This window comes from Mirounga angustirostris, unplaced genomic scaffold (assembly GCF_029215605.1).
Source record: "Mirounga angustirostris isolate CCGP_5_RB_7025 unplaced genomic scaffold, mMirAng1.0.hap1 SCAF_4, whole genome shotgun sequence".
NCBI classification, from domain to species: Eukaryota; Metazoa; Chordata; class Mammalia; order Carnivora; family Phocidae; genus Mirounga; species Mirounga angustirostris.
The window spans coordinates 39,538,879-39,552,011 of record NW_026991712.1 but is presented as its reverse complement, the minus strand read 5'-3'; the positions used below and the strand labels follow the sequence as shown (position 1 = coordinate 39,552,011).

Sequence of the window (13,133 nt, the reverse complement as noted above, 5' to 3'; positions counted from 1 at the left end):
GAGAGGGAGGGAGAAAACGAAGGAGCTTTGGAGCGCTGGAGCTCTGATTGCGGACGAGCAGATCCAGAGCGGCCACCGGGCGGAGCCACCGCCGCCCACTGGTCCCCGAAGCTGCCAATCGGGGCGTAATCCTGTAGGAATTTCTCCCGGGTTTAGCTGGGAGTCACACTGCCGCCTCCTCTCCCCTAGACGCCCGGAGGAGCTGGGGAGAAGCAGGCAAGGGAGGGAAGGAGGGAGCGGGAGGAGAACAGGAGGAGGAGGAGGACCGGGGGCGGGAGGCGGTGGCGGGAGAGGAGGAGGGGCACAGCCGCTGAGCCACTAGCGCGGCTCGGACGCGCTTCTCTCCAGATACTCCGGGAGCTCCAGCCGCGCGGATCGCGCGCTCTCAGCGCTCTGCCCCCGAACTTCAGCTGCAGCTACATTCCAAGCCATCTAATTTATTCCTCAAAACCAGCAACTGAACCGCGGCACTGGGAAGGAGTCCGCGGAGGAGTAAAACAGCGGCAGAGCAAGAAGAGCTCGAGAGAGCAGCCTCCCCAGAGCAACAACTCGGTTTCGGGAGTGCAGCCACCAACAAGTGAGAAGGCGCCGCATTCCCGGGGCGCAGCCGCGGGCGGCGGGAGCAGGCGCAGGAGGAGCCAGCGAGCGCCCCCGAGCCGGGAGCCCCAGCCGCGGCCGTTGCGGCTGCTCTGGCCCGGATCTCTTTGCACCGGCTGCGCCGGGCGCTAGGCAGTAGGCTTCGTTTCGCCCTCGTTGCAAGCGGCGGCTGGGAGCAGCCGGTCCCCGGGGAATATGCGGCGCGCTTGGATCCTGCTCACCTTGGTCTTGGTGGCCTGCGTGTCGGCGGAGTCGGTGAGTGGACTCGGAGCGGGGAGCGCGAGCCGTTTCGGGTGCTCGCAGCCATGGGGAGTCCGCAGCACCCGCGGGGAATCGGGGAGCGCCGCCTGGGGGATCCCTTCCCCCCCCGGACTTGGCGCTCGGCCCCCGAGAATCTACTGGGACAAATGCGCTCGCTTCTCCACCCCTTTCCCCCTTGCCTTCTCTTCCCGCAGAAAAGTGCGGCTCGCCGGAGTTGCGAGGTCCCCGGGGATGAGGGCGCGAGAATCGCAGTTTTGTCTAACCGCAGAGGCCCCTGAAGTCACTCCCAACTTCTTCGCCGTCGCAGGGGTCTTGCGGCGTGGCCCGAGAAGGACCTAGGGAAAAGGGTGGCCAGAGCGGCCGGAGGAGGGCCAGCGAGGGAACCCGCCCCCTCCGCGCGCTCGGCTAGACCCAGGGACAACCTGGAAACTTTGGGGTCCCCTTCTCCACACACCATCCCCCACGCTAGCTAGCTTTCTTAGTCGGTTGAATGCTGGTAGTGAGGAGATGGGGTCCCGATTTCAGAAACCTGAGAGTGTCCGGAGAGGAAAGTTTGCAAAAGTTCTTTTGTTTGATGTTCTCGGCGGCTGGGCAAGGTAGCAGACACTTCGTGGAAAGGCTGACTACCCCCTGAGGCCCAGTCCCGGGTCCGCGGGGGCGGGGGGGTGTGCACGGAACGCGCCGGAAAATGCTGGGGCCCGGGCCCCTGGAATCCCAGTCCTGCGGCGCCCCCCTCCTCCCTGAGGGGCGCAGGGCGGCCCCGCAGGCCCTCAGGGGCAGGAGGACATGTTAATACGGGTTGCAGTGGAGTGGAGCGTGCAGGGCGAGGCGGGGTGCGGGTGACGCCAAGCTCGGCCTCGGGTCGCCGGGCCCTTCGGGGTTCCGAGGCTTCTAGCTTGCCACGCTTGCCCTCGCGGGCCCTGGCAGGGGTGCTTCCGAGGCCCGGAGGAATCCCTTCGCCCGGTAGGGCGGGCTGCGGGCGCCCAGCCTCCCTTCCCGGCCGCGGCTGCGGGAACTTGGGTTCTCCCTCTTTGGGTTGCCTTTCTGGGGCCGGAGCTGGTTTCCCTGCGTCGCCCAATGAGCGCCCTCTGAAGGGAACTGCCTCCTGGGCTTCTTGTCGGTGGCGGCCCCTACCTGGGCGCCCCGAGCTTTGCCCGGCTAGGTGGAAGCCCAGCACCCCCGGTTCTGTCTGCAGCCTCGGCGCCTTCTGGAGCTTCGGTTAGGGAGCGCAGCCGTTTCTGGCCCTTCTGGTTGCCATATCTCCTCCCTTTGCCACCTCCTGACTTGCCCAGGGGTGGTTTTGTGAGTTTTTCCCCCTCGCCTTTGGAATATTATTTCCCTTCTCCTTCTCTCCCCACACCCCCTTTTTTGGAGTTGAGGCAGTTAGGAGTGGGAAACCTCTTAGGCACTGAGCAGCAGACGGGCATTTTTCATCGGTGTGGGAGCCTCTGTGTGTGCTAGCAGGTCCCCCAACGTTCCTTGAGATTGAAGAGCGGGTAGAATTGTACACTGTACAGCATAGATGAGTATTTGGGTGCTTGGGCTGTAAAATAGAACTCCGAGCCTTATCAGTAGTTCTCTTTGGCAAAGGATCGTTTCATCCGTTGGGACTGGTAATCTCCCAGCCAGTTACGAACTTTGGCTCTCTGTCCACAGAAAGGGAGAGATTCTGTTTATTTCAGAAAAAAAACATGATTGCTCATCTTGTTTCAAAACAGGGCAAAGGGAGAACTCCCTCTAAAGGTTTTCAGAAGAAGCCTGCCTGGAAGGCTGTACAGGGTTAAGGAAGTCCTTTTATCGCTGAGTCCTGTTCAGGATTTGCTAGGAAGTGTTACTGTTTGGGGTTTCTCCAGAATGTCTCTATCTTCTGGCTCTCTGGAGTTTTGCATAAATCTGACGGTGCTCTTTAAGGAAGCTTTTTGCCTGAATTATTCTCCTCTCTGGTGACACCTTTCCCCTGAACTCTGTTTTTGCGGTTCTAATATTTCTCATTTCTGACCAGGTTTAGATGCATTCACGGCAAGCTCCTTCACTGTGGTAGATACTCTCTTCAGTAATTGGAATATCATCCAAAAAGGTGATTAGATATTTTTAAAATGTCAGTTTAGACACTCTAGCAGAGAGTCTTTGTTAGGCTATTTCAAAGCCCAGGATGGCCACTAGTCCATTTAAATTACTTTTTGTCTCCGTTTGATGCCTAGCAGCCTCAATGTATGTGAAGTTGAAAGACTTCATTTTTCAACAATTAGCTGTTAGAGCATGTTATTTTCAGGACCTCTTATTTTAATGTGAAAACGACAGCTGTTTCCTGGGAGAAGTGGTGGTTGACTGAGCTCAAAATCTGTGTTTAAAAGGAGAAAAGGAAAAATGTCTGCAGTTAGTGAATTCTTGAGTGTTATACTAAGCACAAGGGAAGGTGTGTGTGTGGGGGGTGGGGGGGTGCGTGGCACAAAGGTTCTTGGGAACGAAGGTTCCAAGCTGACTGTGAAAAGAAACTGGTGGCCCTTCCTTTCTGGATGCTGGAGAGAGCAGGGAATGTTCGTGGTCATGCATTCATACTTTCCACCGGCAGGTTAAGGCTTTCACTGCGGGAACACCATGTGAGGGGAAGGACTGACTGAGTGTGGAGGTAGTGATATGCTGTTTTTCTATCCATTTTTTTTAAACGTGACTGTTTACCTTTAGGAATAATATATTGCACACGGCTCTAAACATCATTTGAACTGGAAATATGTTTAAGAAAAGGGAGTGTTTTGAACTAAGGGAATTTTATACACACGTTTCAATGTGTGTAAATTAAAAGAAACTGTCAAGTCATTTGGACTCATGGGTTACCTCTCAGTGCATTATGAAAGGCAGGCTTTGGAAAGTTTGCATTAGAAAGAAAAATAAGGGGCACCTAGGGGGCTTAGTCAGTTAAGCATCTGCCTTCAGCCCAGGTCATAATCCTGGAGTCCCAGGATCCAGCCCCATGTCAGGCTCCCTGCTTAGCGGGGAGTCTACTTCTCCCTCTCCCTCTGCCCCTCCCCCTGCTCCTTCTCTCTCTCTCTCATTCTCTCTCAAATAAATAAATAAAATCTTTTTTAAAAGAAGAAAGAAAAATAAAATTGGGACCATATAACGTTTTTCAGTTCCGTAAAAAAATATATTTTGGCTGTGCTGGTAATGAAACAAATTACTTTTGCTAGGGAATTTTATAAAAACCTCGGCTGTTTCTCTCTTAGTTGGATATTAGCAGTAGGTAGACATCATTTAGGAAAGAAAGATATTGTAAGATCAGGCTTGCAAAAGACGGATGTCCTAAAAGGAATTAGAGTATGCCCTCCGATTCCTACTTCTGGGACCTGGTACATCCAGTTTTGAAGGACTGTGTAACATGTTTACTCACATGGCGCCTTGAATAATCATGAGTTTGGAAAGGATTTCAAAAAATCACCAAGTTTTTTCCTGGGCAGGACTAATTCTCAGCTCTCCAGAAGTTCCCAGAGACCTGACCAGTCAGCCGCAGGTGGCGCGGAGTCTTTCCAGGTTGGCAAAGCCCTGAGGCTGAGCCAGCTGCACAGAACACAGACAGCTCTGTCATTAAGGTTTATAAGGAGTCTGGTCAAGCCACTATGTTCCTGGCATGTCAGCTGGCAGTGATCCAATAGACGGTGTGAGGAATGTCATCTGAGTTTAGATTCTCACAGCACTGTCCCTTTTCCATTGCCAAAAATCAAAACTAAATCATCTCACCCATCATTTTCTTCTCACCATGGAAGAAGACCTGCCATTTCTACCACCGTCAACGGTACATTCCGGTATCTCAAAATCACCCGATTCTTTCATGGAGCAGAAGTCAAAATAAAGTTTTAGAGAGAGAAAAAAAGCAAGAAGTAATGAAGAAGAGTCTTTGCTGAAAATAAGCTACTCTTATTTACCTTTTTTAGTCAGTTGGGCCAGTACCATCATCTTAATTCTAGTCTTTTGGAGTTGAATCTTGATGACCTCCTTGACTCATTCCACCTTGTTGACTTCCACGTTCAGTGGACTGCTAACTCCACCTACGTGTGGTTCATTCCACAAATACACTTCGGCACCTACTACGTGCCTGGAATAAAGCATTGAGCAAACCGGGCTTAACTCCTCTGTGTTCTTGCAGCTCACATTTTAGTGATCTAGGTAGCTTTCCCCGTCAGTTTTGTCTTTCTTGGGGCCTGTGCCCTTTCTTGAGACCTGTGCTTTGTAGTTGCTCTTCCTGGTCCAGATGCTCACCTACTGTTTGATTTATCCTGTACCATTCTGATGGTGTTCCCATGGTCCGCAGACCTCCGTGTTTCTTGTTACATGGCATGGAGTCTAAATATCTCTGCCAGATTTGTAAGATGCTCATCGTATTGCTCCTTCCTACTTATCCCCCCTTTGATCACTCCCCATCCTGTCTTCTGGCGCTGACCCGCTGGTCTCACTGTCGTGAACACTCCTGGGACATAGCCACCTCTTTAGTGTTTCTCCTTTAACATTCTGTTGATGCAGACCCAAGCTCCAGATGGTCTTTCATGTTTGAGCCCTTGTTTTTTAGCTTTCTGTAAATGGTACAGCAGACAAATGATGAGAATCATGAGAAGTGTGTGAAAATACAAATCTCAGGGCTTCATCTCAGACCAACATAATCAGTGGCCTGGAAGGGGGTGGGGTGATCTGTATTTTTATGAAGCAACTCAGATAATTCTAATGAATCAGCCACATTTGGGAACCATTGGTCTGGATCACATACTTTACCCCTTCTTTATATGCCATTTTGTGTTAGCTGGTGGGCAGTAGCTGTGTGACCTTGGGGGCCACAGTAGAGTGCAGAGGGCTTTGGCATGGGAAGTGGATAAGCCGGGTTCAGATGCTGGTACTTTGCCACTTAATATGGTAGCACTTGGACAAGACACTAAAACTCCCAAGTCGTTTGAAAAAATACATATGTACATGTGTATAAGTTGAACCTGAATGCCTTTATAACATGATTACTGTGAGCATATAATAAGGGAGCATAGGAATGGTGCTTGAGGCACAGAAGGTACTAAGTGGTTTTCTTCCTCCTTTCTTGGCCTCTCTTTTCTTGTCTATGAAAATGAGGGAACTGTATAAAATGTTCTTAAGTCCTCTGACATTCTAAGAGGGCAGTTTTCTCTTCCGTTGACATTGGTGCCATGTGAGGGGAGGGCCCTTATTTCTACACCTTTGACGCCTGTGCAGTGCCGAGCTTGGTAAACACCTGTCGATGATCCGTGTTTAAGTGCTGGGGCCAGTGGCTAGGGCAGTCTGGATCAGCCGGTTCTGCTGAAGCTCAGCTTTGCTCTGACCACTGCAAGCAGTGTGGTCTGGGATCCACTGAATCCACCAGCCCGGGGGTATACCTGGGCTAGTTTGCCAGTTTTGACTCGATAGACCTCAGTTTCATCAACATTGCAGTATTGGTTGGAAGAATAAACAAGACATTGAAGTCAAGTCCTGCCATCATTGGTTACCTCCATGCTTCCTCCCGTGTGCTTCCATTGAGGTTCCAGCACACCGGAAGGAGAGAATATTGTCTGTATCGGATGCTGGAAGGAGGTGGCAGGGGTCACCTAGAAGGAGGTGGCAGGGGTGGTGAGGGAATGTTGGGGAGTGGGGGGCAGAGAGAGAGTCTTCTTTTTTTTTAAGGGTAGAAATGTGTGAAATTTCTCCTTTTAGCAATGTGAGCTTCGGCTCTTACTATTAAAAATCTCGGTGCGTTTTGACAAGTCTGTTTCTGGGGCCGCGTTAGTTTTAGGAACAAGGCTAGAGGGGTGACTGCCTCTGAATAGGAAAGAACACTGTGGAAATAGAATTGTGAATGTCTATGTTTCTTGGGTATCTCGAAGAAGGGGAGAAACTGAAGTCTTTGGAGATTTCCCATTTGAATTTCGTATTAGCAGAGAGAGGCCAACTGGTATGTAGTTGATGATGTGAGAGCCAGCTTATGGTCTTGGACGCCAAGCTATGGAAGATGTTGTTAAAGACAAGATAGGTTTTCACATTTTTTTCCTCTACTGTTGAATCTGTTTGGTCAAAAATGTCACAGAGATGCAGTAAATGCATCCTTTACAAAGCATTTGGATGTTTTTTTTCTTTTATGATTATACAGGTATATTAAATGCCAATAGTACTGATATTTAAGGAGTATGTGCAATTAATAGAGTTTGGTCTCATGATAAGAACGACATGTGGAATGAGATATCCAGCTATTAAGGGAAAATAATTTATTTCAAGTTCTTACCAAGAAAGAGTAAAAGTTCAATATGTAGCTTCATGTGATATATTATTAAATATAAAGGCAGTAAAAATAAATGTATAATTTTTAGGGTAAAAGTGAGGTTTTACATATCTTAATCTCTATGGGATGTCAGGTTCCCCATTTATAAAATGATGGAGTGAACTAGAAGAATTTTCTGTCTTTAATATTTAGTTTTTCTACATGCTTCAGGGTAAGAATGGAGAAATGTTAAGATTAACCTAATCAATAAGTAATTATTAAGCTCCTGCCAGATACTATTTTATTTATTGAAGCAGGGAATTCATTCACATTACTGAAAGGTAAGTCACTTCTAATAGCTGATGGTAATCTGTTAACTTGAACTAAGTATTCATCATGTACTGAGATTACATACATTGCTCTGAATGTTCATGATCTAATGTCTAGTGTTTTCTCATATATTTTCTGATATCAGCCGGTGTAGCCTCAAGACCAGTGGATGTGATGGAATTCACTATCTTTATAGACAGAACACAACATGACTTGTTGATGTAATTTGAAGGGCTTTTTAAGGCCTAAGTCACCGAGGGGCCTCAGGCTCCTCATTTGGTTTCTGGCCTAGGCGTCCCATTTGCAGAGAGGGGCCTTTAGCTGGTGCCTTCCCTTTGGCTCATCTCTGTTAGCACTGGAGCTGGTGTAAGTGCTGTGGACACCACAAGCAAGAATCTGAGAGTAGGCAGTATGGTAGACTGGCTCAGAGTCTGGTCATTGGAGGTGGGTTTGAATCCCCTTTACCGTGTCACCTTGGGCAGATTTCTTAATCACTCTGTTCTCCTTTTTTTCCTCTGTAAAATGGAATATTCTAAACAAGGTTTTCAGGATTATGTGAGACAGAATAGGTAGAAGCTTTTCACACAGTGGCGTATCCATGCTTTATGTCCTGTGTCAGGTACTGTTATTCTGATGCGTGGTTTTCTGTCTCCTTAAAGAGTGGGGGCTCTGTACGCTACAGAGCTTATTTAGCTCCAATTCAGAGAGTGGCCCAGGATCTGCAGGATTGAGCCTGCTCTTTTACAGCTGGTTCTCTTTCCTGATTTGGGGAGGCCTAGCTCTGTGTTCAGATATTGGGGATATGTTTGTATTCAGCTTTTCTCTAAATGTGGGTGATGTGAGAGGATATGTCATTGGTTGTTGCTAAAAGGTTCCTTACTGGGACCAGATGAATCTATGAGTGTTAAGATATGAAAAGCCCAGGGCGCCTGGGTGGCTCAGTTGGTTGAGCGACTGCCTTCGGCTCAGGTCATGATCCTGGAGTCCCTGGATCGAGTCCCGCATCGGGCTCCCTGCTCGGCGAGGAGCCTGCTTCTCCCTCTGACCCTCCCCCCTCTCATGTATTCTCTCTCTCATTCTCGTTCTCTCAAATGAATAAATAAATCTTTAAAAAAAAAAAAGATATGAAAAGCCCATTTTTCCCAGTAATTTTACCTCTTCAAATCTATCCAAAGAAAATAACCATAGCTGGGTAAATGTGTTTATTGAATATTTACTTATAATAGTTAAAAAAAAATGGAAACAACCTGTGTGTACAATAAGAGAAGATTGTTAAAGATCCTAAATTATACATTAAACACCATATAGCCATTGAAAATGTATTCAAAGAATGTTTATAACTGGGAAACTTTATAATAGAAAGTCTGATATAAAACTATATAGTGAAACTAAGGTTATATTAAATAAACTTTTATATATGTATACATAGACCTATACGTGTGATCAGACTGCATAGAACTATATGTACACGCATACACACAGACACAAAGGAGTCCAAGTAAAACTGCGTAACTGAATAAGATTGGTGGATGGCGTCAGTGTCAATATCCTCGTTGAGATATTTACTATCGTTTTATAAAATGTTAACCATTGGGAGAAACTGGATAAAGGGTAGAAGAGATCTCTTTGTATTACTTCCTACAACTGCATGTGAATCTACAATTAGGTCAACAAAAAATTCAATTAAAAAAACGGCACCGGACCTAGAGGGGTTTACAAGTACCTTCTGCTGATCCTTGAAGGAACAATTGTTGTTACAGATCTTAGAGAACGATAGAATCTGTTCTTTTTCATTTTATGAGGTTAACATTACTCTATGTGAAAGTCAGACAAGGAGGGTGTAGGAAACAAACCATAGGCCAGCTTCACTTATGATGCCAAAATTTTAAATTTAATATTCTCATTAAGTTTAATATTCTCAAACTGAAAACAGCAGCTTATTAAAAGAATCATGATGAATTCAAGTAGAGTTTATCCAAGGCATGCTTCAACATCAGAAAAGCAATGCAGTTAACAGTTTAAGGGAGATAATATGATCTTCTCAATAGATGCAGAAAATACATAATAAAAGACTATAAAAATGTTAATACGAGGGTCTCTAATTTCTGGTTAACTCAAAGGTTTACTGTATTAGGGTTAGTACACCTGTGCTGATGGCTCAATTCACTTGCCATGTTTAGGAACCAAAAGATCACTGTTTACTGAGTTGTTAGGCAACAGTCTCTAGTTGCCTGGGTGACAGGTGCGTGACAGTGCAGTAAAGCATGGGTCATAACATATATAGATTCTACTCTGTATGAACGCGTCGTTCTAGCATTGCCAAGATTCAGTGTTGTGCTCTCCCAAATTAAGATGACACAGGAGATGATCTTGAGGGTCTTGGAATCAGGTGTATTAGGGTTTGGTTTTTGGTATTAACCACCTGAAATCCACATGACCTTGGGGAAGTTTCTTATCATTTCTGAGCTTGTTTTTTTCAGTGTAACACTGGGGATTATAATATTTTCCCTTTTTGGTTATTTTGAAAATTAGCTTCAATAATGAATGAAAACTTCTAACACAAAAACCTGACCCATAGTAGGTGTTTTAAGCACATTTGATTCTCTTTCTTTTTAGCTTTCAATTTTGTGATTCTGGAATATATTATACGTGCATAAATATGTGTGCGTATGTTTTTTGTTTCTCATTTGCATTCTCACCCTTGACACCAAGGGACATATATTTTCACAATTTTATGACCAGTTTATTTTTTACCAGGCAGGGTGTGATGCTGAATTATACTTTCTCTTTCTGCCATCATCTGTTCCCTGAATTACAATCAGCTAAAACTCAAAGTAGATTTGTACACAAGTTGGAAATTCAGTTAAGACTTGAAAATCTAACATAGGACTTGGGAATATAATTGTAAAATGCTTAAAGAAGGTCAACATTGCAATCTTATGTTGTAAACACTGATTTCTCTGTTAGGCTTGCTGTTGAATTAAAATCTTAATCTTATTTCTGTCCCACCTCTGAACTCATTTAGATAAAAGTGGTGAGTATTTTTATTTTATTATTCACGTATCCTCCTGCTTTTTTTTAAAGTTCACATTAGGCCAGTGTACTTTTTTTTTTTTTAATAAAGATTTTATTTATTTTTTTGACAGAGAGAGACACAGCGAGAGAGGGAACACAAGCGGGGGAGTGGGAGAGGGAGAAGCAGGCTTCCCGCGGAGCTGGGAGCCTGATGCGGGGCCGGATCCCAGGACCCCGGGATCATGACCCGAGCCACAGGCAGACACCCAGTGACTGAGCCACCCAGGCGCCCCAGGCCAGTGCACTTTTATGAAAGATGTACATTAGTACCTGTTTTCACTAACCGGAAGGTATCTAAAGAAAATTTTTGCTTTTATGAGAAAAAAAGGCAAGAAGTGAAAATAGTGCTCCGTGTTTGTTTTGCAGTGAGCTGTTACGGAGGCAGCATGCACCCTAAGCATCAAGAGCGGCCCCACCAAGCTCCTTCCCAAAGAACTACACCCAGCATCCAGCATCAAGCCACCATAGCTTTGAACTATGTGAATATCTGTGCTTTATCTTGATTTATTTTGTGCATCCATTAGCAAAATGTGTCCTAAGGTATCAGAAAAACCTAGGAGAGGTTATTTTTTTGTGTCTGAGAAGGCCCAAAAGTTTTTCTATGTAAATTACTTATAATGGTTTCTTTGCTTTCTGCCATTTTGGTTAACGAACGGTTTCATGGGAAACCTCTACTTTCAGATAGCGGGGGGAAACTGCATTAGGTTTGATTTGATTTTGTTATTGTGCCAATTGGTTATTGAATGAGGTTTTATGTTTGGTAAGTCAGTTAAGATTTAACTCATGTTATGGCACATCAACCAAGGGCAAAGCTCTTTGCTGGTCTTGCAAGTGACAAAAAGAAATTATGACATGATGGCTTGCCTTCAAGCAGGTATCACCTACCTTTCGATTATTTAGAGTAGTTGAAGATGGGTTGGGCCCATAGGTTATACATGCGTTATATGTAAAATATGCCTCAGTTTGTTTTTATCTGAATCTAGTTAGACACGGTTAGCAATCAAAACTGCCAAAGAACTATATCTGCAGCTGAGAAGAAGAACCCCTTGTAGAAGAGAAGTCACTGCTTTCCCAGCAAAGCAAAACCAAAACCTTCTCTGAAGTGGCTTGGTGTGTTGAAGAAAAAGCAGAATTCTATTGATGACCTGAGGACACTTGTTTTTCAAATTTTTTTCTCTTTCCCCACGTGTTCTCCAAGGGAAGACTTCTGAGTATTGAAACGCACGAAAGACACAAAGAGTGAGAAATTGTTTAGAACCTGAATAATTTATTGATGTTTATATCTGAGGAGAAAGAAACCTTACATTTCATCCAGTCTGATTCTCCATAGTCTATAAACTTTGGGCCCTGAAAGGCGAGAGCTAGACCTTATGTGTCTGGCTAAGAGCAATAGTCTTAGCTGATAAAGGAAAGAGGTATAAAAGTGTTGGGATGATTTTCCTTGTATTCTTTTGGATTCTGCTTTTTCATTATGTAACAATGGATTTTAGAGCCGGAATTGACTTTTAAGAGGAAACACATCTAGAGAGGTTAAGTGATTTGTCCAGGATCACATAATTAGTTAGTGGTAGAGTTATAATGTTGGGCTTAGGCCATCAGTGATTTGTTAGTAGTTTTTTCTTACCATAAAACATTCCCTTTCTGGCTCCTTCTTCTTCCTCATTCCTCACATTAATGACTAGCACCTGATATACCTACTCCTGGCCCGTGTTTGACACGTGAATGAAATAGCAAATGGAACATAAATTATATCTTATATGCTCTGCATCAGTGTGGTTAATGTGTTCTGTGCAAGATGAATAACTTAAAATGATGTTTAGATAATTTCTCAATTTGCAGCAAAAATTGTGCTCCAGCAGACTCTGTTATTATCTGTGACTCTTCTGGCTAATTAGGGGAGGAGAGCAGAAAGCCCTGGGATTTAGAGAGACCAGGGGCTGAAGTCCAGTTGATTTGCAAATCATAGGAAGATTATGGAGACTTGCAGACAGAAAAGGAGATGAAAGGTTCCTGGAGATAAGAATCAAAACTGGAAGTAAAGTTCTCATGAATTAATACCACATTTTATGGGGAAAAAAAAATACCACATTTTATGAGGGAAGAAGAGCATTCCTTAGAGGTTTATACTAAAAATAAACAGGTCAGTGCCTTCCAGGAAAAGGGGGGTGGAGGTACTTCTGGTCCAGGTAGAAGCTTTAGTTCCTTTTGCTGGTTTTGGATGTAGGGTCATCTTTTCTCCCAACATTTTTCTCTTGAATACTTCTTTGGTAAATCTGAGCGTAATCACGCAAATATATTTGCATCCTAGTTTTTCAGAAAATAAGTCTGTGGGGTGATATTTTTAAGAAATGCATTTTATTAAAGGACACTGACATTGAAAATTACTACGCAGATGTCCTACTGTGTACTTAGAACTGTGATAGGCACTTTCCATTCTTGTCTATAATTGTCTCACAACTGCCTGGTGGCGTCACTCGCCACGACTGCATTTTAGGTGACCTAGCAGAAGTTAGGTCCTTGGGTTGGTTGGTTTGTTTTTTTTGTTGTTTTTTTTTTAAGCTTTAAATAGATGTGACAGGATACTATCATCTTTCAAGAGAGCAGTGAAAGTGTTTAAATGTATAAT

At 44.8% G+C, this 13,133-nt stretch overlaps 1 protein-coding gene across 3 annotated transcripts in view; it reads left to right on the top strand.

The window, feature by feature from the left end:
• The first annotated feature begins 286 nt into the window (after positions 1 to 286).
• The window catches only part of SDC2 (syndecan 2), a 97,105-nt gene continuing 84,258 nt past the window's right edge, over positions 287 to 13,133 (top strand). Inside the window, exon 1 of one of the 3 annotated variants that reach the window (XM_064588094.1) lies at positions 287 to 852. In XM_064588094.1, coding sequence (XP_064444164.1) covers positions 793 to 852 — 60 coding nt within the window. In that variant the 5' untranslated portion in view covers positions 287 to 792. Of the gene's footprint in view, positions 853 to 10,878; positions 10,987 to 13,133 lie in introns of those variants that run through there. The other 2 variants (XM_045896201.3, XM_064588093.1) reach the window with 2 other exon arrangements.